General features: G+C 38.8%; 1 protein-coding gene across 1 annotated transcript in view; it reads left to right on the top strand.

Moving 5' to 3' along the window:
• The window catches only part of tsnare1 (T-SNARE Domain Containing 1), a 125770-nt gene extending 100254 nt beyond the window's left edge, over positions 1 to 25516 (top strand). Inside the window, exons 11-12 of the mRNA XM_020091061.2 lie at positions 10230 to 10339; positions 24639 to 25516. Of these exons, the coding sequence (XP_019946620.1) occupies positions 10230 to 10325 (96 nt within the window). The 3' untranslated portion in view covers positions 10326 to 10339; positions 24639 to 25516. The remainder of the gene's footprint in view (positions 1 to 10229; positions 10340 to 24638) is intronic.
• The last annotated feature ends 2270 nt before the right edge of the window (positions 25517 to 27786 follow it).

Genomic DNA, 27786 nt, shown 5'->3' with positions numbered 1-27786 from the left:
ATGTCACATCACCTGTTTGTGAGAGAGAAACCTTGAACCCTGTAACATCTCTGTACAACCATGAGGGAACTGATTGTTAACTCAGTTTCAACAGAGTGAGATGTCTAGTGGATTGAGAATGGATTGCAGAAATGTAACTAATTTTAAAGCCTTGCCCTTAGTCCCCTATGACCCAAGATGGTAAATGCAAATCAAATTTCTACTAGTAAATTGTCCACTGGCCCTTTCCTCAGAACTTTTATAATTCTCAGTCTTAGAGCTTAATATAGATAAGTAATTATGGTGGGTGAGTTCAACTCTTACATCGATATTGACACCCAAAGCCTTAGCAGTGTCTTTAATTCACCAAAGAGTAAATTGGCTTCTTAACATGTAAATGAATCCACTCACTGCAACCTCACTCTGACATATGACATCCAAACTCCAAACTTAATAGTATTTCATGTAACATTGTGTGACCATTTGTCAGTAACCTTTGTTACCAAATTAAATTGTGTGACAAAAAAAGGGCTTTTAAGGTTGCGGTAATTGTACCTCTGCTTTTAAAGCCTACTCTTGACCCAGATGCTGAAGGCAACTGAAGACCGATATACAACCTCCCCTTTATTTCTTAAATCCCTAAAAAGGCAGTTAGAAATGAGTCATGTGACAGAAATGGCATGTATGAAGATTTTCAGTCAGGATTTAGAGAACTTCATTGCACAGAAACAGCAGTAGTGAAAGATGGTAGGGGTAGTATGGCTCCATCCCCAGCTGCTGCAGAGTGTGTTGAAGTACCCTTGAGTGACTCACTGAACCCCTAACTGCTCCTGATGCTCTGTTATCAGTGTGAAACTGTGTGACTGAGAGGCACATTGTGAAAGACTTGCAGTGGAAAGTGCTATATAAATGCAATCTATTTACCATCTTCTAATGTCCACAGATGACTGACCTGTCTCTTGTCTTCAATGTAACTCATAGGCTTGTTATTTTGAGGGAACAACAGTCGGCAGGTTTGTTTAACTGTTTAACTAAATTAATCAGGTATTCAAACTTAAATAATGTCTCAAATGACCTGTTTTTACCTCTTGCACTCTTGCCTACTAATACAAAAAATATGATATATGATCTCTTTGGTACTTTGATGTCATTACCTTCACGTCATTTTCTACTGTAAGAAACCTCAGAGTTATATTTATGTTGTTCATTGACTCACACATGAAACAAGTCTCTGGCCCAGCCTCATCTCGTCAGTGCTATATCCTGTTTCAAAAGGATGCACGTGTCTCCAAATAACTCTGTGAAGAGCTGTTCCAAAATGTTTCAATAGCCAAGAGCTTCCCAAGAGGAGAATATATTATAGTGCACCTATAATGCAGTGGACAATGCAGAGACATGTTATCAGAAAGTGACTAGGACTTGATGGTAACACAAATAGAATCTAAACTAGAGTTAACATTTGCACCACTGAAGATTGCTCTTGGTGAGTAATGGAATCAAGATGAAAAATAGAATAAACAATTGCATTAGACAACAAGACAATTAGTGTTGCCTCATACATAAAACTGATTAAAACAAAATCCTTAATCAGAGACTCAGGAAAAAAAAAAGGAATCACAAGGGACCATCACAAAGTGATCCATGGAAAATGAAGCACAACAGAAATGAGGTTTAAACAAAGTTTGGGGACAAACCTCACAGGAATGATTGCATAGCAGGGAAGAAAAGATAAATAAACTATGTACGAATTTATTTGAATGGTAGTAATTGGCAGTTTATGAAGTACATGACCTCTGTGAGATGTTCTCTAGGTAAATACTCACAGCTGCTCTGATGTGTGACTAACAGAAGAAACAAACCTGCCTTCATCTGTATTTATGACATGGAATAGAACAGAATGGTCATCTCTTGTGGACAAATGGCAAATGTGCTGTTGAGTGGTAAATCCTCTGTTGATTTGGAGTGACTTGTCCCTTGACACCATAGGAATTGGTTGCAAAGTTTGGAAGTAAATGTCTGCTGGCTTGAAAGCCACAAGAGTGACTCTGTGAGAGCAGCAGTACAAAGCCAGGTTACGCCACACTGCTGGTGCCTCACTCCATTTGACTCCCTCACACACAGACAAAGTTGTGATGTGAAAGACACTTTAAAGCAAGGCTTCCCCTGTTGAATTCGGCGTCATTGTACACAGCATGCCTTGTTCTGAGCTTGGGTCACCTTTCTTGCTGAAGGTTAATCCTCAATAGTAGCAATAAAGATGCCTTTGTGAATCAGAAAATCTTTAATCTGTCTTTTATGTATCTAAGGTTGGGCCATTTCAATTTCTTTAGTGGGCCATACTGAATCATTTAGCCCATTCTGTACGTCACACTTGTCTTTCTAATGCAGTGAGTGTTTCTCTTACGCAAAAACTCTGATGTCAGATGGTAGTGATAATATTGATGCTACCCACAACTGGTTTAGGCAAACCAACGTGCTCAAACAAATCCTCACTTCTTGTATGTCATGCATTGCATGCAAAGACAATAATTCCCTGTCGTGTCAAGCCCAGCAGTGATCACACACGCACAAAATGGCTACTTGAAGAGTATTTATGATGGCTTTGGTTGATGGCATTTTCTCTGTCAGCTGCTTGTTGGGCACCCTGGGCCTTTTTAATCATTACAAGCATGCCCGCATAAAACCATGCAATAGTTTGTTAAAAAATGATCCATTCTGCAATTACCTTTCTTTTCTTAAAAGTCTGTGATGTCTATTTGATGTTCCTATGATTTTTTTTTTTTGTATTTATAAGTTGTCTCTTGGCCTAGATCAGATTGCCTTGCTGGGGTGTTACTTTAACTATACATGGCCTTGGTTGTTTCTTTTAAATAATGAGATATGAAGTAGCTGGTCAGACATTATAAAGCCTGTGACTCTACAACCTTATTTGTTTTTTGTTAAAGATGGTAAAAATGATTTTATGTGTAAATTCATCCCTGAGTTTTGGGTGAACTGTTTATCTCTGTAAATTCAAAGAAATGCCTTCAGAAAGCAGTAATGTGAGGCAGTTCGGAGACAGACCTATGACCCCCATCTCCCACACACACAACACATAAACTAGCTTGTTAAAGTTATCTAGGTTGTCTAGTCATGAGCTGTGACTCCAGTAACAGCAAACACACTTTTGCAACATAAATGTCGAATGGAGTAGAGCCTTCTTGCATCTGGAGTTTCCTGACAGCCAAGACAACAGTTGTCCCAAACCGTTCAAACCACTGGTAAAGGCAGCCGGCACCAAGACTGCCAGGGCAGCTGTGTCTGAGGAGTGCAGTGGTCCCCAACCATTTCGCCTGCCAGCATTCAGCTGTGTGTGTGTGTGTGTGTGTGTGTGTGTGTGTGTGTGTGTGTGTGTGTGTGTGTGTGTGTGTGTGTGTGTGTGTGTTGTGCTTTGTAAGTAGGATTTTGAATAGGGAACTATCCTTTACAGTCAACTAGCTAGCTACATCCACAACAAAGTGAGACGATGAGATTATGTTGCTTTACAGATGTATGTTGACTTATGCGACTGTCCTGTAAGAAAACCCAGCATGGGTTATCTAGTTACATTTTACTGATAGATGACCTCTAGTGGCTGAAGCAATTATGATGAGAGCAAAATAATAGTCATATAAGGAACAAAAAGTCCACGTTGGGAGGAGGTTGGGTGTGATTGAAGACCGCTGTCAATTTGAAGACTGCTGTCAATCTATAATTAATTTACCATGACTGATTCAAAATCACAAATGTATGTTTTTTTATTGTAACCATGATGATGAAAGTCAAGGTGTGATTTGGCTTTTCTATGCCAAAGTGATTACAAAAAGGTTTCTAAAGACTTTGACCAGAGCCCTAGGACTACTACATCTCTATATGCTAGATAATATGCTTAAGTGCCTTCTAGTGTGAGCCATTACAGTTATGTAACTGCACGTTGCCTGGTGGGTCTCCTGAATTTGGGGGAAAGATAGGAATGTCCAACATGTCAGAGGTAGATAACGACTGTCTGGTGAGCTTTTCTAAACAAAAGGCCAAACTAACCTTAAAAATGATCCAAATCCACTGACGCTGGCCAGTGTTTTTGTTCCATTATTGACAATAGTTGTCACAGGGCTCCCACCCAGGATAGTCTGTGTTTATTTGCTTCTCCTCTTAAATATCAAAATCAGGGTGACTGCATAAGACTCTGAGTTTTATGTAAATTGCATATAAGCCGATTACAAGTGAGGCAGTTTTGCTGTAAACATTATTTATTTTATGGACTTCCAATTTTCCTAACCAGATGCGATAAGAGGAGAGTAATATTATGGCCATTATAATGCATTGCATTATTGTTGTATTATTAGGATATTTCTCATACCACACAAGCTAATCTTTTCTTCTTAAGACACGGTAAGGTTGTGTTGTCCATGAAAGGAAGGTAAAGATTAGATTGATTGTCTGTTTGTGTGACAGTGCTGTCAGCTCAAATGTTTAAATTGCAGTTTTTTTCACCCCTACAGAAAAATGCGATTTGGAAATGGTGTCCGGCTGTGGGAAGCATTTGGTAGCCTCGCAAATATTGAACATTGAAAAAATGAATGAGCTTGATGATTCTTGAACTCCTCTTTCCTTTAACTTCTCTCTTTTTCTTGACCTGCACTACTGATTGTCATATGCACATGAAGGATATCTTGAAAAAATAAGAGAGGGAAAGCAATGGGCCATGTCAAATGTCCAATGTAAAACACTTCACCAGTGGACCATGGTGTCCTTCTAAGCTAGAATGCCTAAATTCACCTTATTTGCCTAAATGGTTTGATACAGTTGTTATGGAGATTTAAATAATAACTTGTCTGAACAAATCAACAAAGCTCAACTCTGTAGTTCCTTGATATTGTTTTGAACATGTATTCAACTGAATTGGACATCTTTTTGCCATGACTTTAAAAGTAGTGTCAGATAAGTGAAACCCTCAACATTCAGAACATTTACCCCTTTGTGTTGCACAGTTGATGTGAAGAGAGTAAACATGCCATTAGGTTAGAGTTCAAACAGAAAGTAACACTCATAAAAGGCCTTTGTATGAGGCAGGTCATACAAGTGATTGGTACAGATATATACAGATTTGTTTCAAACATGTTAAAACAAAAAATATAATTATATGAATTGAAGTGATTTTTTTTATTGATTAAATCAAAATTTGGATTTATCTGTAGTTTATTTATGTAATTCTCACTGTTTTTGTTTGATAGATGAAAATTAGTTTTTGTCATATGTTGTCCACACAGTAGGTCATGTTTGAGAGTGTACTTCCTATTTTAGCACGCAAGTCTTTGTATTCAAAAAGCTAATCAGTGGCTAATTGACTGAAGTAGCTGTAGATTTAGCACCTTAATCTAGATTCAGTTGATGCACTGCAGAATATGTCCTGATCATGGAACCATTGACTCTATTGGACATTGCCCTGGTTGCCCTGGCTCACATTTTATTATTTGTCATTTTAGTGGTCAGTATTTTAAGAGGACAAAAAGGACTGGAGAATCTTTGATTCCTGTAGCTCAGCTTTTTGCCACTGAGTGATTCTTCTAGCTTTGTCAGCCTGTGTGCTATACATTGACTCTGGTTGGCTGCCAAGTGTGAAACGGTCAGAATGAGAGCTACCACCTGAAACCAGTATTTTCTGTCAGACAAGATGAATTACTCCATACAGGGTGGAAGGGAACTATTGCCCCTGTGGAGGGATTTTAAGTATCTCTAGGTTTCCCTTGTAATTGAAAAAATGGAGATTGATGCAGCAACTGCATGTTATATTGAATACCTTTGTCTTGGTCTGTCATTGTGAGGAGCTGGAGCACCTGCACCTATATGGTCATAAGCTTTGATTACTTCAATGGCTGAGTATTTTGTCTTGTTTGTCTGAATATCTTTAATATCTTCACTTGAGGTGATTGCCCTAAAACATGACCATGTGATATCTTGACATTTACAATATCTGAATACCCTATTTTATTATTTTTTTGCACAAATACAGGTAACAATTGTTGGGTTTTAGTGGAGTTAGTGTTAACAAGAGTTAGTTTATCGTTGTCATTCAGAGGATTTTACACACTGACACTGATGAAATTCTTAATGAAATATAATAGTTCCCATCAGCATCATTGTTAAAGACAATGGCTATAACAGACATAACAGTGTGGACGTCGCTCTCTTAAAAACGTACATTTATTCCAGTGATTATATCAGCTTAATCATAGCTATACACTGTTCCCCTCGTAGTAGACAATGAAAGTGAATACATCAGAGTGAAAGAGATGCTGTCTTCTCTCTCACAGCATCCAGCACCTTTTGGCCCTGAAGTACTGGTGCTAAGGACAATGCTCTTACAGATCAAGTCACCGGTGCTGAGAGCATCCCTTCTATCCTCCTCTTCCTCTGCGACTCTCTGTCCCACCTCTCAGCCTACCCTGCAATCTGGAAAATTCTGGTTTAAAAATACTGCAACACTTCCTTTGTTATACTAAGCCCTTTTTTGCCCCCACCCCCCTCTACCTTATTTATTTCCCTGTTCTCCCCAAATAACAGCAGTGCTGGGATGATCGAGCAGGAGGAATAGAGAAAGAAGGGTATGGATGAGAGAGGGCGGGAGGGAATACAGTATATGGCGAGAGGGAGCGACTCGGCACTGTCAGAGCGAGCACAGAGAAGGAGAGGATGGCAGAGAAAGTTTATAAGGCGTAGTTTAGGAGGAAATGCGTGAGAGAAGCTGGGGAATCTGTGGTGGCCAGCTGCAAGAGGGGAGATAGCGGAGAAAGGCTTTTAATTCTCAATCCCCACAGAGCCTTTGAAAATTACCAATCTTCTTATCACAGACGCAGGGCTGCTTATGCAAATTGTTGTGGAGTGGAACGTTTAAACGGAAAATTACTCGACAGCATTTTTTCTCCCTCTTCCTCTCTCCCTCTCTCTTCCATACAGAAAGCCTGTTTTGAGTCTCAGATAAGAAGATGAATTGCTCTCTCCGTGCTTTGAAGCGCGTCAGGATTTAAAGACTCCAGCCTCGGCTCTGGTCTAACGCCGCTGCTCTCGCTGCCTTTGTAGCAGAAAACAGGCTGAAAAAAATGAGAGAAAAAGCATTTCAGAACAACATAGATTCTGTGCTCCAACACATCGTCACCGCCTGAGGAGACAAGGAAATATATAAATATTCCCTCAGCCATGCTCTTCACTCTATTTACTTTAATATTTCTTCTTTACACAGTCCACAGTTTTTCCTCTTTCTGAAAAAAACGTGAAGTAATTGACATAAGTAAAGCCCATGTGCTGTGTGGAGGAATGTTTGAAGCATTTATCTAAATTATACCACAGGCAATATTAGAAATAAAACAGAAAATAGATATGAAAACCATTTGAGACTTATAATTACGAAGAATAAAAAGAATTGATTCAGTGGAAATCATTTTGAAATTGTGATGTTTTACATGTCTTGCTGTTTTATTATTTCTGATCAAGCAATTTTTGATGTACTGCATGTGTCAATCCTCTGTAAAGACAGTCTGAGTTTCCTACATCTTCTGTAACTGGCACCTTCCAAACACATTTCATTGTTGTGACAACTAATGAAAACCAGTCCAAAATGTTTGAATGCAGCACTATAGGATCAAGGTTTCAAACTGTTTTTACCTTGTAAGTTAAAAGCATCCAATAATTAAAGGTGATAAGTAAATAATATGTGCACGTTCAACATATTAGTAAAGTTAAAGTTTAGATATTTCTAAATAGCTTACTTCTTTTACGCACTGTATATCAGTGCTATAGTTAAAAAGGGTTCTGAATAAAAAATTGAATAAAATGAATAATATATTTAAAAAAAAATCATGTGAATTACCGAATAAGCAAATAAATGTGTAGCGTGTGAAATACATCACATAAACCATACAAACTCTCTCTGAATCTACTACTAAATAATGCAGTTATTCTGCTTTATTGTACACAGTTCTTGAACGAATCCTAAGGTTGAGAGCAATTTTGAGTACTGTGTTTAGAAAAAGATAAAGCTACATTGCACCCCCAAAAAATGACTCTAAATTAATACTAAATTTGCTTTAATGTATTACCTAATTGTATTATTTGTTCTAATTTTATATTTATGCTGTGGTTGGAATCTTAAATCAAGAACAAAGAAACATGTTACAAGCAGCTTCCTGGCCAAGTAGCCCTAGAGAAGAGCTGTGAAACATGGATTATGATGCAGAGCCGAAGATGATTATGTGATGTAAAGCGTAAGACGATTGGCACACAAGCATCATTTACTGTGTCCACCAGGTGGCGCTATGAGTATATCTCAATATTGGGGGATGTCTTGAGGCCAGGGCTCTGATGGGTGATTGTGTAAATGTGTGAAAAACACTTTGAGTGGTCATCAAGACGAGCAAAGTGCTATTCAGACAGTTTGGAGTAGTTTGGACATTGAATATGTGAGTTACAACAACTTCCTCTTTAATGGTAAAGCATTGGAATTCAACATGCATCCACAGACAACAAAATTCAACAAAAGCTTTTGCAATTTGGCATGACAAAGGTCTATAGATATCATATTTGATTGATTATCATCATTAAATCATTAAAGTACAAGTTTTCCCTTCTGTACTTCCCCAACTTGATCTTTATCTCTAGCAAAATGGATTAAATAGTGTTGATCTTCAGGATTTCCCTCCACTGGTGGTTGCTCACCATCTTTATCCCTTCTAGTTGCTGACATTCTGCAGTTGAGCCCTGGTCTGTTACACCCAATGTAATCATCGATGCTAGACATGCCTAGCCAGAGGTCAGATTTTTTTAAAGCTTGATTTTAGCAATCTCTTAAATTGTCTTAAAGATTCTCACAAAAGTGTTTTATTTGAAGTCCCATTGTTCCATTCTAGACAGCCAGCGACTCTCAGTCTCCACGTCTGCCTTCAATCGGTCTGCTCAGTTTCCGATGCAGTTTTAACCTGTTTTGTACTTTCGCGTCCTTCTCCAACAATGACAACACCCCCCAAAATGGCTTTGGTGCTTTTAGACAGACAATGTATTTTGCACAATTTCAAACACTCAGTCATAAGTACATTTTCCCATGGCTGAGACTCTCAGCTGTTTACATTCCAAACACAAAACCCGCTCTTGCTTTCCGTTATCTTCTCTGCCCAAGAGAAACAGCCATGCACCCTCTGCTGACACTAACACCCCACCACCACCACCGCCTCTGCCCCTTGTGTAGTGATCATACTTCTGCTACCCCCGTCCATAGCATCAACAGGCTGTCTAAGTTTCTTTCCCCCCCCGCCCAACCTGATAACATGGTTTACAGAAGATGTAATTGGCCTGGAGTAAATGCTAATAATTTAATTAATGTTAAATGGTCTCCTCTGAATACACCCATTAGTGTACACTTGCCTCCCATTATAACTGCTCAGTTAAATGTATGCTCGCTCAATAACAAGTCATTCATTGGCAATGACGCCATTGCTTCAAATTATATTGACATCATTTTTAAAAGGAAACTGGTTTGAATTGTGATGATTTCAAACCATTGAATGAAGCAGCCCAAGGTAATTTCGCTTACTTACAGTTTTTCATAAAATAAAATATAAAAAAATATTTTCTTTTAAAATATAGTGGATTAATTAGTGCTTTTACCCAGTACCTCAGTAGTCACCAATTCAACAAATGTTTCCATCACACAAACAAGGTTAATATGCAGCAGAGCCATCTTGTTCATGCTGGCAGAGCCTCAGTTAGAGCTTTCAAGATATATTTTTTGTTCTGTTTCTGGGTGTTGAAATTATGACTGCATGTAAACATGTACTATTGGGTTTTATTTAATTATTTCAAAAACAACTAGTGGGGAATAACGGCTGCTGTGGCTATATGGTCATTAAATTGTAGCTTGACATTTACAGGGCTGCCAATGTATTATGCCAGTGACTTTCAGTTATATAAAAGTGGGGATTTAAAGTTTAATAGTTAATCTGTCTGAGGACTAAATGATACTTAAATCACTGCCTTTTTTTTACAGGAACCACCAACAGAGATTGGAAGAATCAACACATATGATTTAATATCTTATGGAAACCCATTAACCAAAAAATTAAAGCACCAACACTTTTCTTGTCTTTTCAGATATAGGTTAACATTTGAAGACGACAGTGTAAAATGTCCAATGAGTAACTATGTAATGCTCCCCCCACATACCGAATCCTTTCTCTCTACAGAGGCAGTTGAGGAAGAGGAAGTGCTACCTCCTGCTGGCCGGAGCGATTATCCTCACCGTCCTTGTCATCATCATCGCTGTTTCAACAAGAAAATAAGACTGGCCACTTTGGTAAGAAACCATCATCTACAAAACAACACTGTAACCATAAAAGTACTGTTAGGGTTGTTGGATATGGAAGTTTGGTGATGCACACAGCTGAGATATCAACCAGGTGGTGTCATCGTCCCATCACCACATATAGGGGGGGTAGTGAAATGTTTTCTGTTTTTCCCGTAATCTTTGTATTCTACTTAACAAGCATGTACACGTTAACACACTCTCTGTGACATTCAGTGCAATTTACAAGAAGGAACCTTAAGACAGAACAAGACTCACGATGAGCAACTATCAGCCAGATATAGTTTGGTTGATACTAATGGGTATAATGGTGTTATTGATAATAACAACAGCAGTGATAGAGGTACCTATTATTGTTTTTGCAATAATTAATGAGTAGCAGTGTCAGATCTCTATCCTGCAGCTCTGGAGTCAGAGATACCTTCAGAATGAGGGCAGGGAGGACAGAGAGGAAATCACAAACTACAGTACATGAGAGAGAAAAATATGAAGTCAGTGACATGCAGTAGAATGGTGTACATGCGTGGATAATGTTAGAGAGAGAGAGAGAGAGAGGGAGGGAGGGAGGGAGGGAGGGAGATATTTTTAGACTTGAGAGCTTCAACTTTCATCATTTTCTGGTGTGTGCTCAACTCTGAAGGTCCAAAATGTATGTCTCTAGATTCTCCTCACGTGGTAATGTGCACTCCTGTGACACTGAGAGAGCAGCTTTACCTATTCTGCTCAAGACTCCCACCATCAACCTGTCTCAAATAATTCAAACTTTATTTTCTTCCAAAGCAATCCAACAACAACCTTAAAATCAGCATCACTTTAGCATCACTTAGCATTACACGTTAAAATGCCAATATACACTTTAAGTGCTTTAAGTTGAGACTTAATACACTTAACATAGTTATTTGCACTTTTTAAAGATGTTAAAATGTGAAAAAATATATAAATTCGAATAACCTATTAGAAAGGATAACAATTTCCCTCTAGTATGGGCCCAAGTATATCATCATTCATCGTGAGTGCACTCTGTGACGCTCTGATGTTCCCAGTGATTTCTGTCTATTAAATCATTTTCAGAACAATTAAAATATCCCCCTGAGCACCCCTCTGTCTTCTAGTCAGGCTCATTGGTTCATTAAAAATGTCCCTGTGAATCTCTTGTACAAACATCACGTTGGCAACTTTAACCTTCATCAACTACAGCATAACTCATTGCACTGCATCTCTTACCACGTTTGTACTCAGCATACTAAAAATACGATAAAAAAAACGATGAGTAACTTCATCTTCCTTAATTTTCTTTTGGTTGACTCTCTGAACATTTAACCTCCTCCTCTGCTGTCACTGCCTTTGTATATTTTTATTTGTGTAAAAAGTATTTTTTCCAACTCGTAAACTTGTTAAATCCATGGGCTACCAGGGTACCAAACACTTTGGAGTCAGAAGATTCTTTCAGCAACAGTCATCCTCCACAATGGTTGTCATGCTTGATATCCCGTTCTCCACATATTCCTCAACCTTTTTCAATTCATGTTGACATTCATCACGCTGACCCGCTAATATGAATACACACTTTATATAACATGTACAGCAGTGGTGAGAAACCTCCAGCATCTGGGTCATATGGTACATTCTAAATGGTCTGTATTTACAGAGTGCTTTTCTAGTCTTGATGACCACTCCGAGCATTTTACAGTATAACCCACAAGACAAGTGAGACCAGACTAAGTCACATTTTCGCTAAGTATCAGTTTGTTGCAAAGAACCATCACAGCTTGGATTACTGATATGATAGTTATTGAGTATTGAAGCTCTAAAAAAAAAACACTGCTGGACACTGCAAGACGTTTCCAGCTTTTCTCTCTGGCATTAAAAGTACTGTACAACCATTTTATATAATTGGATTACTGAAGCAAGGGAGGAATCACCCTTACATTGTGCGTACATGTCTATGCATAGGCCACGGTGTAGGTTTGACGCTTCATAGGCTATTGTGCAATTTGTAAGAGTGGGGACTAATGACACCCAAGTCACTACAGATGCATCAGTGTCCACAGTTGTTCAGCTAAATTATTCTGTAGTACTATATACGAAGGAATACTTGAGTCCTTGAAAAACAAGGACTCTACCGAATTCTAAAATGTGGTGTAGGGAGAAAATAAATGATCTGTATTTGGAAAATATGTTAAATTGGTGACCAATAAACTGAATTCTTCATCTGGAGAGGAGGTGTTTGTCAGGATTTCTCTTTGACATTATTTCATATGTATTAACAACCTCACTGTTCAGCTTGATGAGTGTGCTCCTATGAAGACTGCTTTAAGCTGGTGTCCATGTTGTACTATCTCTTTATGAACAGAAAGTACAGTGCCTTACAATAGACATTTGCCCATTCACTCTCACATTCAATTTCTTTATGCTCTTTTCCATCACACTTCGTTCATCAGGGAAAACTAAGGGTTCAGTGTCTTGCCTAAGGACACTTCCACTGACCCTGTGGTAACTAAACAATCCGCTGTTATTCCCAAACCACAGCTGATGAAAACTGAATTTTGGAAACTTTATGCATGTGGATGACATTTTTATTTATTTCTGTTTGGTAACCTGGTTGGATTTCTTATTTTTAAATTTGTCATGATTCTGAGTTCTTAAATGTGGAGTAGTAAGTATTGAGAATCTATGAAAGACCTAATTTGTGGAAATGTACCTTGTTTTCCTTTGTTTGGATTTGTGTCCTGTTTTATTTGGAAAATGTCGCTCCTTGTGTGTCTCTGGCTTTATTTCCTACCTTTGTCCTGTTTCCTGACCTTGTGCTCATCTGCACCTGTTCCTAAATTCTATCACCTGCGTTCAATTTTCCCTTCCTCCCCTGTCTCTGTGTGCTTCCCTTTGTCAGTTTGTGTTTTTCCACATCCGTTTCCACATTCTCCTCCTTATGTTCCCTTTATGGATTTACCTGTCTGTTTCTTTCCTGATTGCTCTCACCACCATAAGATGCATGTGAGACATTTTAAGCAAACCCTGACTAAATCACTTTGATAAACCAAGTGATAGGTAATCCCATACTTATATAAATTAACCTAAAAAGTGCTGCATTTTATTTTTCAAAGGAAAAATTCTGAAGAAAGTCTATTTCGTGCTCTACACAGTTTTAAGAAATCTGCCAAATCACACTGAAGCAGCACCAGACACATTTAAGCCTGATGGCCAAAAAAGCTTTTCTTGACAAAACCTTTTTTTTCCTCTCTCTCTACAATTTCTCTTACTTGACATTCAATTCAAGATGTCCCTACTTGCATAAAATATTGATCATCCCCTACTTTTCTCCGATGAAGGAAATGGGAATCCAGTGGAACAAAGCCTGCTATTCATAAAACAGCAGGTTGAATTGATGCTGCTGACAGGCTCAGCAGTTGGCAGTCAAGGCTCAAGTGGCTACACACTTATCAGTTACCAAAGCTAGACAGTCTCAGAGCTAAAAAACAAAAAAAATGGGCCATTGTGAAGAAGGACTATTATTGACTGTTGTGCTGTGTGCACATGTTCAAAAGAAAGCTTTATTGATGTTAACTTATTCTGTACAAAAATGGCCCCAAACTCCAGACAAGGTCATGGCTACAAATAGAGGGGCACATATTGTTTTGTTGAAATTGTGTATTTGTGTGTGTGTATACAAAAAAATTAAGATAAATGGATGGAAGGATTTTCACTTGGTTGAAATGTGACATTACATATTAAAGTATGAATGTTACGTGTGTGTGTGTGTGTGTGAGAGAGAGAGAAAGAGAAAGAGAATAACTATCTTCAGACTGGGGCTGGGTGTATTGGCAAAGTCAACATGTTATGGGGCTAAAGATCCAGATGAACACACTTGGCTTCATCTTGCTCAAACATTTTGGTGGCTGTAGATAAAACTAAATTTCACTGCAATGACTGCCCAACCATTTTATTATCATTCTGTTGATTTTAGCATCCAAAATATTAGCGTAATCATACTTGTCCTTTTCTATTAACATTACATTGACACATAAACATTTCAATTTATAATTTATATTACAGTGTTTCCTCTATAATCATTCTGAAACTGTTTGGAGCATTGTAGTTAGAAACCGCTTGTCAACGTTAAGTCAATTTTCTTTTCGACAGGGACTCACCATCCACAGCAGTGTAACAAAGTGGACAGATTGAGACCCATCGGCAGTAGCTGTTCACCACAAACCTTTTGTCATGGCTTAAGGCCAACCAGGGAATTAGTGAGTTTAAATTAACCACACACTTTGAAGGATGACCAATGACCATCTACATAATTGTCTGTGTGTTTAGTAAAGTCAACAGAATCGGACTCTGTTCCATGTAAAAATGTTATTTGCTCAACAGATACAGAATATGAATAAATAGACCAGCAAATGTGGCCAAATGTTTGGACACCACATCAGTCAGTACTTAGTAACACCTCCTCTGGCAGAATAGTTGATAGATATTCTTCACTTGCCTGACATTCACCATTACATTATTTCATTAATGTGTATAAACAATATAAAACTTAACAATACTATTTAAAAAGAGACAACTATTGGGTTGCCAGATATTTGTCTAGACTTCAACACTTGCCATCAAGTTTTATTTCTCTGTGGCTTGGAAAGGGGGTTGCACGTATATCTTTTTATATTTCCCCCATTGTTTTATAAGAGACAATTATACTTTATCTGCTACAATGAATGACTACTTCATAGCTCAGTGCACATGTGTATCCCCTCAACCAATTCTTGGCTGTGTAGCCAAGCAGTGTCCATTTCACTGTTGAATTTCTGATATGGTACTTTGAAAGCTGTAGTCGTTTGCCCAGTGGGTGTGGAATAAACACAGAGTTGAAGAAGATTGAAATGAGCAAATATCGAAGAGGTACAGCAGGATTTAGGAGGGATCTATCACAAACCACAGTCTTGGAGAAAAGCCATGATTTGAAACTACTCAAATTATATAAAAGACGGTGAGCTAGACTTTCAGCACAGTGTATGGGAGTATTATCAAATGTCCCTTTTGTCATTTTCAAAGATCTAAAATAGCTGATATTTGATATCTGCTTCTGTCCTATCCATAAAGACATATTTTCACTTACTGTGCCAGGCAAGCCTATTCCTCATATAAAACATATAGTGAATCTACTTTGTCAGACAAACTGGTTATAAAGAAGAAAAATAATATATCAAATTGATTCAAGAATAGTGTTTTTAAGAATGGTTGCAAGAAATTAACAAGAATGGTCACCTAGCATAGTGAGGTTGAGATCTTACAACATTTTAAACCAACAGTTCCTAACATGATTAAAAACAGTTTCAGTTAAACAGGAAGAACCCTCCAACAGATCCAGACTTGGGATGTAGAGGAAATCTGCCTCAATCAGTTGGATTAAGAGGAGACATTTTGTGGGGACACCACAGAAATACCTGCTGCTAACTATGATGGTGACCATGGTAAATATTAGACTTGCTAAACATTAGCATGTTAGTGACAAAGCACCATGCCTTGAATGTAGACTCTTAGTTTTGTTGTTTCATAACTTTAACTATTGAAAAGTAGAGGTGACCATATTATGTATGTTTGAACGAGAATAAAATGAAAACCAACAAATGTAAAAGCTGTTGGCAAATTATTCTCTCAAATGGGCGCAGTTCAAAAAGCTGCAGGAAACATGCGATGTGTTTTTCCTGAACAGACAGCCAGCCAGTGTATAGAAGGTGAGTGAAGTAGTGATGAAGAACAGAAGCAGGAAAGCAGAGAGGAGAAAAGCAAGTGCCATACATCAGTTTAATGAGGTTGACAATGACAGAAATAACTGGTGAGCTGCTTCTGCTCTCAAATCAATAGCCTGGCTCTTTATGGCACACTAAATAATACAATAACTGCACCCTGACACTTAGTCCTATAGGAATTATGTTACTGGCACTGCCCTCACATCTTGTTTACACAGTCATTTGGGGATTTCTCTATATGCATGTCAGCATCATGTACTAAATCTACACTCGTGAATTGTGTTGAGGTTGCTGGAATCCTGCTTCTATAAGCCACAGCAAATTAAAACGAGACCTACCACCATAAAAGAGGTTAAACAGTCAGCAATGGCTGTTTATGATAAGCGCATTTGGATTTTTCTAACTTGGTTCCCATATTGATGCTTAAAAATTTGAAATGTCCTGCAATCCTCCAGTTCTGAGTCAGACCTTTTCCAACCTCAGATGTTCTTGATCTGCCTCGGCCAAAGGAGAATCATGAACACCTATAAATACAGTACGTACCAAGGCTTCAGTATCCTGTTAATCAACAGTGGTTAAATTCACACTATTAATCACAATGGAATTTAAACATTGAGGCATTTCAGAGGAAACACAGATTTCTGACATGAGTTAAGGCCTTAAAGCAAGAGTCAAATTATCAAAATGATCTGAGGGACAGATATTACTGCCAATAATTTTGTGTTGATAACCACTGCTGTAATTTATCCAAGGACATAGACATGTCCTTGGTCCACAGGCTGTAAGGCCCTGCCCCCACTGACTGCAAGACGCTGTTTGCCTGTTTATTCCAATTTTATAAATATTGGAACATGTGTTTCCAAATCGCACCACATTTAATAAAGCACTTCCTCAAGCCTTTAGCAATACACATGCCATTTGTGAAGCCAATAAGATAAACTGTTTGTATGTCTGTATGTAGAACGCATATCTCACTGCCATTTTTGTAAATAAATGGGTAAATAAGCACTCAATAACACATGTTTACCCCTACGCTACCAATGAGTCCCTGAGGGTTGAACCTCTGTTACTTTCCCCTCCTCTCTAGCAAACATTTTTTCACTGCGATAAGAGACTGTTTCTGCCACATGTTGGTTGATTAGACCAACAAGGGCCTTTTAGCAGAGAGAAACATTTCCGTGTGTATTTCTGTGTAAACCATACTCCATAGTTTGGCTGAAGGCGAAATCAACTGAGGCTGAGCTGGCACTGAAAGTGAATCAGGATTTCAACAATGCTACAATGGGTCTGGAATGGCTCAGATTAACTTGAAGGTCTAGGGAGAACAGACTTACGGTGACAAGGCTGGACGTGGCTCCAGACTGACGAACTAACAGATCATTCAGAGTTATCACTGGTAGGATTTGCTCAAGGCATTACCACACACAATACAATTTAATTTAGCATTTAATTTGGATAACACTGATTTTGATCACGAAGATGCTGAATATGTCCCTGTCTGCGTCTTGTTCTGTCAAACCTCAATGTAGACGCTGTAAGGGCTTTGTCTCATGTCACCTATGATATCATCTCTGGAATATGGCTGCAGTCTGACCTCTGGTAATCTTGTTGAAGGCACTTGGTACACATAGTAGGTGCTTCATATCTCTAGATGCAACAAGGAGGCAAGAGGGACTTGCTCAGCTGTTGGTCTTAAAAGGTCATCTCCCCTCTGTGTCAGTCTAGTGACCCTCAATAGAATTAACTACTGAAATTCAAAAACAAGATTACTCAGTAGAGAACAGAAGGATAGCTCATATGTCCATTTACCCTTTAAAACTATATTGTGGTTTGTCATTTTTCTCCAACATAGAGAATGTTTAACATACCATCAGACACCTTGAGGCTCTTTCTGAATGAGCTTTCAGGTTTGTAGCTTCTAGTTCGTTCACTGCAACATCTGGATAACACGGTCTCTGTCAGAATGTGGTTTCGTGAAAGCTGCAAACTCGGCTAAATAGAGTTAACAGTTATTCAACTCATGAAATGTTTATTGCAGGGGAACATAGTTAGTGTTTGGTTTCTAGGCTCCGTCTTCATCACTCCCTCTGATGAGATTACATTAATATAATGGGAGAGAGGAGCAAACATTTATAACCCCCCCGTCTGAGCCTGCAGGTGGATGCTGGGGTGAGGAAGGGGCTGACGCAGGTGAGGCAAGCAAAGGGAGAGATAGGACATATTTACAGCTTAACTTAACAGCAAATAGTGAGGGTGTGTATTATAAAGTGTTGTGGAGTGGGAGGCATGTCACATGATTGGAGCACCACAGCTCAGGTCGGCTGACTGAACTAGCATTGCTCTATTTGTCCTTGCACCTCAACCAGTTAAATGTATATGTGATGATGATGTAGTGATAGAGGTTGATCATTTTTCATCAGAATGACAACATCCCAGCAAACTAAACACACCGAGTTGTTTAATTCAACAGCGGAAAGTAATGAAGTGACACTATTCATCGACTTCTACTTTGCTCATCAGTGGTGACATGTGAGCTACATTACAACCGTGACTTGACAAACATGCAGCTATTTAGTTTGAGAATTCAGTTATGTTCAATCAAAGAAAATAATATTTGCTGTCATGAGAGATTATTTGTCAAATTCTGAACAGGTTTTTTTATTTATTGTTTTTTTTTTTTATTGTGTTGCGGAACTATGATGATTTTTTTCTGTGGGCAAGAGGGCAGAGGTTTCCTACCTCTCCTAAGTCTCTATGTATAAAATGTCTTGAGAGGTTATGGAGACACAATGGGTGTGTGTGTGTGCGTGCATGCATGGGTGCGTCAGGACTTTTGCAGACCTTGTGTGTTTTTGATGTTTTCCTACTGAATTTTAAACAAGTATATAAGCCATATTTTGAGCACCTTTTCCCTCTGATAAATATTAAAGAATTAATGCAGTGGATACATGTTATATTTAGCCTCTAAAGCTGCTTTAGTCACTATGAAACACAGCAGACACGCTAGCACTGAAAGAGGCTTATTCAAATGATGTAAAAAGCTAAGATGACAAGAGAGAGCAGGAGCACTGCAATGATATGACAAAAAATAAATACTGAAAGAAAAATTGATATTTGGAAAACGGTGAAGGGAGTTTTCGAGAATAATTTCAAACGAGACTGCAAAAACAAATATTATATTTGTCTTTTGCCTTACTTTTATAGTTTTACCAATCATGGTATGCTTAAGGACATGAGTTGGATTGATGCTTAACTATCCAGCAGAGACAGGTCTTTGTATATATTAGCCATGTGAGGTATTTTGACATGTATGCTGCAGATTCAGTCTCCGTCCCTCTTAAACACAGATCTGAGCCAGTGAAGGGGAATTGTGAGTTGCTGCCACAGTTAGTGGAGTTCTTTTGGCCTAGTATCGTTAATCCATGTCTATGAACAAGTGTGACAATAAGCTCTCTGTCTGAACAGCAATCCTCTTAGGCAAAGCTTTGTGGGTAAACTCGCCTCATGCAAATTCTAAACCCCATTAGCTTTGAGGGACTAGTCAGCTGCATTGAGATTAATAGCCGAGTGACTACTTGATTTAATATGGTTATTTCACATCTTCCCGGGGAAAAAATAAACAACAAAGTTAATGCAAGACATTTGTCACTGATGTCCTCAATCTCTCCTCTCTAAGTGAGAGAAGTTTATTGTGCATTTAGATGGGTTTCCTATTCAGCCTGCCATTGCTGGAACAATGGAGAGGCTTTTGATGTTAAATGTGTGTATACTCAATCTAGAAGTTTTATATTTTTTACTAAGTTTTGCTTCTTCAGCTTCTTAAAATGTTTTTGCATTATGGCAAATTACAACATGGTCATATCTGAAACTGTGTTAGAGATAAATGCAGCAAGGAGAAAAAGTGCAATGCAATCTTTCATTACAGGGTGAAAAATGAAAAATCCTTATTTATCTTTTTCCATGCCGTCAGCTTACTCCAAACTTTGCTGCAGAGGATTACTGGCTGGGTGGGTAAGGCTCTGTCACTGCAAAGTGGGAGACAACACACTGTGACAACGGTGATCTGAGAACGCTGCCGACTCACAGCTGAGGAGGAATGATTAGCCCAAAGTTGTGCAGGAGCATTTAAATACTTCCTCGTGACCTTTAATCCCCAGTGAAATCAAAATATCACCCTTCCCTCTTCTGCACAACACAAGCAAACACTCAAAGCTCCCAGCATGCACTGCTAACAGCTTTTCAGGAGATCGGAGATTTCCTAAAGCTGACTGATTTCTTAAATAGGTGAAATGAGTGTCATCTTCCAGTGCAGGGCTTAATGTTGGATCATATAAAAACTGCCATGGGACTGTGGCAGCTGGGAGTGACATATTCAAGGTGTTCAGTGGAGTGAAACAGTCTGAATGACTTTTTACTGTTAGTGTTGTGTTTTTACAAAAGATTACACAATAGTAGAAATCAACCGTCCAATATATCACTGCACACATCATATGATAACAAAACTTTAGACTTAATCTTGATTGTCGTCATTTATTGCTGTCACTTTCCCCCTGAGCTGGTGAAACTGTACTGTAACAATGTACAATGTACAATGTATGTGCCCCAAAGACACTCTGGCAGAGATTCTGGTTGATGGATGAGCCATACTACCTCGTGAGCATCAGCCACCACCTTGTTTTTAGATACCATTGCAGGGTTGAGTGTATGGTTCCATGATTGCCATTTAATTTTTGAAAAACAGTAGGACATAATATGTCGATTATACTTTCCACAGCTGTATTTTTGTGAAGCCGTCTTTTATTTAGGGAATGCAGGGCTTGCTGACACAGCCTCTAGATCAGGATATAGTTAGAAAACAAAGGAAGTGCGTCATCAGCATAGAGGAAAACATGTGCATACAGAAAGCATACCATTCATTTTGTAAGTAAAATGGAAAGCCTCAATATAAATGGACTATAAATTAATGTACCCCTTTGTAAAAGTGATCCCTGCTACCACTAAAGTTAATACCTTGAAGTAAATGATACTGAGTCAGAATAATCATAATAAAAAGATTAATCTATAGCAATTACTGATACAGCTCAATTTTTTTTTCTTGTTTGTCATGGGCACTTAATCAGCTGGTAATGTTGTCGTTTTTCTATAGTAACTCAGGTACTTGATTTTACCAAGAAAGCTACAAGTTTATGTTATGAAGTGATACATGATGTAAAGTATATACAATATCACTGTAGTGTCGTCACTGTAAAATCAATGCTAAGTTGCTTTTAGGCTGTTCTGGCAGAATGTAGTTGCCAAACACCATTTTTTCTACAATTTATCACACATCTGTATATTTATTTAGCTTTGAGTCTCATGAGGACCCTGAACCTTTCACTCCACATACAGACCCTGTTGGCTTGGTCTTCACAACATTACAGGGATGCCATTCATCCAGCTGCTGACTGACAATCAATGGTGGTGCCATGGAATGGCTTTTGGCTGTGATTGATACGACCTATTAGCCTCCTGCATCTGGACATTGTGTTTTGGAATGGGGAAGGACAGTTCCAACCCACCCAATTTGTCTGTATTGATCTGGACTAGACTGAAACTTCTAAATCTCTCACCAGTCTGTATAAACCACTGTCACTGCCTCACTCAGACATAGATCACAATGTTGTTAAGTATTGGACTGTTTTTTTTGATGTAGTCTATTGTGGGGAACACATTCGAATTAACTGAATAGACTCAGTGGTTGAATGATAATAAAGCATGAATTTAAGTATCAATGGCAACACTTACAAGTTATAGCCTTTCATTGCAACCTATTTTTTGTAATAGACATGAATGCACATGGGTCTTTCTCCTTTGTATTGACATTTAGTTTCAAATACATTTCCAGAGAATGAGTTTCAAATGTGGTGATTAACAATTATCATATGTATGATGTATTACAAACTCAAGAACACAACAACAAGAACAGTGAAGCTATGAACAGTCACAGAGCGATCTTATCCTTTTTCAATTTTCCATTTACAGCTGTGCCTTTTGCTTCACAAATGTGGAAAAAAGGAAAACATTATTTTCAAATAAAAACAACATATCTAATACAAGAACACACATTTATATTTCCATTTTTCTAATATGAAACAGTCTGTCTTGAATGGTTCATAACGTGCTTACCAGTCATTTCTACTTCAAAATTACATTTCACATATCCTGAAGATAAATTGCTACAGCTGACCTGAAAGGAAAGATTTAAACGTTTTATTTTGCCTGAGAGGCAAGTGATTTCTTCCAGGCTCATTTACATCTGTGAAAGCCGGTGAAGAATATTCTGAAATGCAGACCAATCTAGGTAGGACTAAATAAAAACTGTTTTTTTCCAGGTGATTTTAAAATTTTCCATGCACCTAGAACACAGGGTAAATACATTGTGTTGGCAGGTTATGCAGCATTACTGTCATGTCTTTCTTTTGGCCAGAATATGTTTTAATCCATGAAGTCTCTCTGCATATATAAAGCTTAAAGCGGATAGAGGCTTTAGGAAGTCAGGTGAGGTAATAACAGAACTAAGTCTGCATACCGAGCAGGTTGTGGAGGATGAATTGGTCAAGTGCAGCAGTGGGATTTGTACTGTGATTTATTCATTGGCTTGGTTAACTTGTTAGTTTAACCTTCCTCTACATTTTTATTTTTAAATATTTTTGACAGGAAGCCTTGAGGATAAACTTGTTCTCACCAGTCCAGTTTCCTGGCTGTTTGTTGGTCAACAAGCAATTCTGTTGCTATTCTCATTTTTAATCCCACATAGAGTTCAACTTTATATCAACTCCATGAATTTATAATGAAAGACTTTCTGTGTGTTCCTGGATGAGCTGGGCTTAATTTATTCTGCCAAAGTGACAGCCTTTAAAAAACTGTACAGTAGATCTCTTTAGCTGTTTTGTGATGTTGTGAGTATTTGTGTTGTTGATAGACTGTCAGGTACATTGTGACTCCAGCGCTAACAAAGAAGTGGCCCTGTTTAACCTCTAAAACCTTATTCACCTGAGATGTTACATGTTTGCTTGGCCTCAAAAAAAAGGTCATAGCCTTAATCTCAGTTGAATGAAGGAGGGAAAGCAGAGGTTGCCCCAGGCTGTGTTCAGAGAGAACTACAGACAGTGAGTGGGGATATTGTTAGGCTGTGGAAATAAGACTTTGAGGACATCCTGAACCCCATCAACTTGTCTTCTGATGAAGAGGCAGGCAAGAAGCTCCTCAAAGTGAGGCACAAGGTGTGAGATCTACCCTGAGATGCTGCAGGTTCTGGACATTGTGGGGCTTTCTTAGCTGATGGTCAGGGACTGTGCCTGGGTACCGGCCGACTGTGTTGGTGATTCCATAATGTAAAAAGTGGATCAGAGGGTGTGCTCCAGTTAAAAAGGTATTGCTTCTCTGCCTTCCTGGAAAAGTTATGCTACGATGCTAGAAAACAAAACTGGAAACTCTTTAGCCTAACTTTACAGGAGAGGTCCTTGTAGCCCATCCACCCTACGTATTTTACACAGCATTGTAGTGAAGAGGGAACTGAACTGGAGGGCAAAGCTTTCTGTGTAGCATTCCAACTTCACCTCTCATCATGAGCTTTTGGTCGTGAGCAAAAGAATGAGATCACATATATGGTTGAAATGAGTCCCTTTCATACAGAGGCTTGGCTCTCGCCTTATAGATAGTGTAGGGAGCTCAGACAGATGGGGGAGCGTGCAGCAATCCACCTCTGGATCGGCAGAGTTAATGGATTAATATCACAGTACCACATTATTGGATAAAATGAATTTATCCTTTTAATTTGAAAATGCATCTCACTACAAAGCACATAATGGTACTATTCATATTTGACAGTGTCATATGTTTTTACACATTTATCAGAGTAAGGTGCTAAATGTTAATAATTGACGCTTTCAAAACAAATCTGGTTTGCTTTTATTTTTTTCCACTTCTGGTGGCTACAATAGTTTCCTTTCTTGACAGATTCAGCTATTAACTGGCCTTTGATTTAAATCACTGTTTTAATTTCTGTTTGTTTATTATGGTAATTAATACACTGAATTGAATCTAAATCCACATTTAACATTAGATTCTACTGCTGTTCATCAGAGGCTAATGTGATCCATAGAATCATCTCTCCAGACTATATTCACTTATATTTTCCTGCTTGCCAATTATTAACTGTAATTCTGTTGAAAAGTGATGCGCTTTGGCCTTTCCCGTACCAGGCCGCTCCACTAGTTGGTGATTAATGGACCACTTCCGTCTCCAGCACTATGAACTCTGGCCTTGACTTAATTAAAACTCAGCTGTTGACCACCAATTATAAATTACTTTCCACAACCTGTGACACTTTTAGAATAGAAAGAACAAATTGGTTTCTTTCCAACTAATCATTTACAAATGAAAGTGACTAACAAGCCTGAGGCAGGGATCTGCACCACCCTGCTTTGGAAGGCTGACGGCACCATCCCTGAGCATGAGGCAGTTGATTGATGGCTTCTGTCTGCTCTGCTTTTGTTTTTCAGGTAGCGGCTTTCATTACAGTGTCACCTCAGTGCTCCTGCCCAGCCTGATCCCTGACCTGAGCAGCTGGTTTCCAGTAAGAGGGAGCTGCCCTGCAACAACATCGCTCCTCCATCATATCTGGCTCTGTCTACATATGCTTTAGTCTGGGGATGGATGGCTCTTTAAGTGTATCAATTTGTCAATGGGAAGGCCCAGTCGGAGACTCACATGTAATCATTCATATTTTTTATGCCATTTCTGTGACTTGAATGTTATCGTCAATTCTGAAGTCACACATTTAGTCATTACACCAGGGGCACAGGCTCGGGTGCTTTCTGTCTTGGATGTGATGGGTTACTGTTGTATATCACACACAGGCAGCCGCGAACTATGCCCTTTTTTCAGAAAACTGGATGAAGATGGAGCAGAAGCTTCAGGGTGAGACACAGCAGCTTGAGCGTTCTTCACTGCTGTATCGTATGCTCTATTTCCTTTATGTATTTTTAATGACGTGAACTACATTTTTATTAGCTTGTAATGTAATTTATTTAGTATTATGTTGTACAATTTCTTAATAGTTGTAAATATTATTTGACCAAATATATCCACTACAATAAAAGTAATAAAGTCTATGTGAAAGAGGAACCGAAGATCTGGCTGCATCTGTGATAGAAGAAAGCAAAACATACATTTTTCAGTATGCAAAGCAGTTGGTACATCATTTCTGATAAGTCCAGTTTGATTTGAGACATAACCCTTGCAATTCATGTGCTATGCCAGTAAGTACCTTATGTTAACAGTGTACTACATGTAAGTATTTGAACTGAGAAAAAGACATTGCCTAGGGAGTAGTATGGGTCTGTTGGATGGGTCAAATAAAACAATGTACTTTAACAAAGGAGACCACTGTGTGTTTCATTTTCAAACCAACAGTCAACAATGTTTAACCACAACTTCAGGAAATGGTCATATGGGTCATATCCATGGAGAGGGGTGGGGGTTTTAAAGCAAAGCAAAAAAATGCTCATGTAGTCATTTATTACATGTACATACAAGTACACTTACATCATAATGGCATAGAGATTAAACATAATTGCATTTGTTTATCAACTAATAATAATTGACAATAGTTGGTTGAACTGAGTTTATACAATGCTGATTTACCTTCAACAAATTACTTTCAAAGGGCATTACAGTCTGTAAAATGTGTGGCAGCCTCTATTCGTTTGAAAAGGAAAACACAAAATAAATGATTGTTTATGTCACGATTGGTCTTTCATTGAATGTTTGACAGCCTTTCTAAGTTAAGTGCTGATGATGGTCCTGTGACTAATGGTTTTTTTCATTTTACATACATTAAATACCTCGTCTCTGTTGGGAATCATTAAATCTTCTCTGATTGGTGTGTGGGCATTTCTTCCCATTTAAGCTGTGACTTTTTACAGTAAGTATTCACATTGCTTATTTTTATCCAAGTGGTAAGGCTCTTCATGGAATGTTAACTTTATAGGCCCTTGTGTGTTTTTGTAACAGCAGTTTACTTCCTCTATAGTGACTCTCTTTGGATTTCAGCAGCTCATTAGAACCCTGCAAACTTTTGAGAAGTGTGCTCAGTAGCTGTTAAAAAGTCACATAGAAGGACAATGTCAATTTTGTTTGTGTGCCCATCATAAAGAGATGTCTTGTTCTGACTAGCTGCTGACTAGCTTCATATACAGTATATTGAACAGTATATGGTTCAGCCTACAAGACTCTGGAAGATCGCCATACATTCTTAGTGGTAGAAATTATATGGCAACCTTCTCCGCCTCCAACTTTGAATTTCGGTTGCTCGATCTGTTTCCGGTCTCTTTGCTCCGAACAGCTTTATATATGGAATCTCAACTTGGACAGCAGTGGTGATCTGTTCTGTTAATTTGTGGGGAAACTAAGTCATGGTAGGTGTCCCACAAGTTCCACTGTGTGGCAAGATGGTGTGTTTTTAGAGGAAGCCATTCCCATCAAATCATCCAGGTAAAATAAGACTCTGAGTTGTTTGAATAACTGCTTCAGTGCTGTCTCCTTGCATTTGGGAATGTGCATGAAGCCGGAGAACAACCAAAACTTAAATGTAAATGAAAATCAACATGGTGGATGTCTTTGTGATATGCATGTAGAATGACGTCAGCATGATGGATTTGATGGACAGAGGGACAGGTTAGGACGTTACTTTGGCACCTCCAAGGACAGTATCTGATGAGGGCCAGTGGATAGCCCTCATCGCCCCATGCGATGGCTGAGCAGAGGGTTGAAGCGGAATCTGCATCAGGCCACAGAGAAAAACCATCACCAATACACACTGATGGGAGAGAAGTGGGGAGAGCACAGAGAAGGAGGCAGTGGGCTGTTGTTTTCACTTTAGGTGAGAAACTGTTCACATGTGACAATGAGATGTGGAGAGGAATCTGACTCAACAGCTGATACAGAATGCATGACAGCAGCGGAGTCGACATGTGTCTGGGGAGAATGTGTTGTGACACAGAGTTGTTAGATGCTCAGAGGAGGGTAAAGCAAACTGGCTGTTTGGAGGCTTTTCTTTAGTCAAAGGGGACTGACTCTTAAAAAAGCCATTATTCATGACAGTCGAATAATAACTTGCAGTGGACACGTTCCAAACATTCCTGCTTTTGCATGAGGGCTCTAAAGGAGGTTTAGACCAAATGCAGGCTGTGCATCAGTTGTTAGTGCTAGGGGGTATGGAGCAGCCTGCCACAGTGATGACTGAGGGGCATTTTGCCCTGGGACAGGGGCCTTTGTGAACCAGCAAAGACTTTCTTGAGGTGTGACATGGCTCTGTGAAGGAGCGTACCAGTCGCACCAGGACTGATGGACACATCCAGAAGCCCTTCCCTGGTCTGCTGCAGAAGCTGAGATGTGAAACTGCATGTTATCGCAAGTTCCTAGCAGCTCTTCTCACGTAATGTTCCTGAAATGGTTCCAGAGTTTGGGAAATAAAGGAAGAATGCTATAATTGCTACACACTAAGATTCCTGTTTTGTAAAATACTCATGTCAGCAGAAATACACACGTACATTCACACGTACATTCACACTCACCATTGTGGGGAACGTGTCACCCATATGTTACAGGTTTTGATGCCTTGAGCGCAAGTTAATCACACAGCAGACA

The sequence above is a fragment of the Paralichthys olivaceus genome, chromosome 13, assembly GCF_024713975.1.
Source record: "Paralichthys olivaceus isolate ysfri-2021 chromosome 13, ASM2471397v2, whole genome shotgun sequence".
In the NCBI taxonomy this organism is placed as follows: Eukaryota; Metazoa; Chordata; class Actinopteri; order Pleuronectiformes; family Paralichthyidae; genus Paralichthys; species Paralichthys olivaceus.
This window is presented reverse-complemented; position numbering and strand designations above follow the sequence as displayed.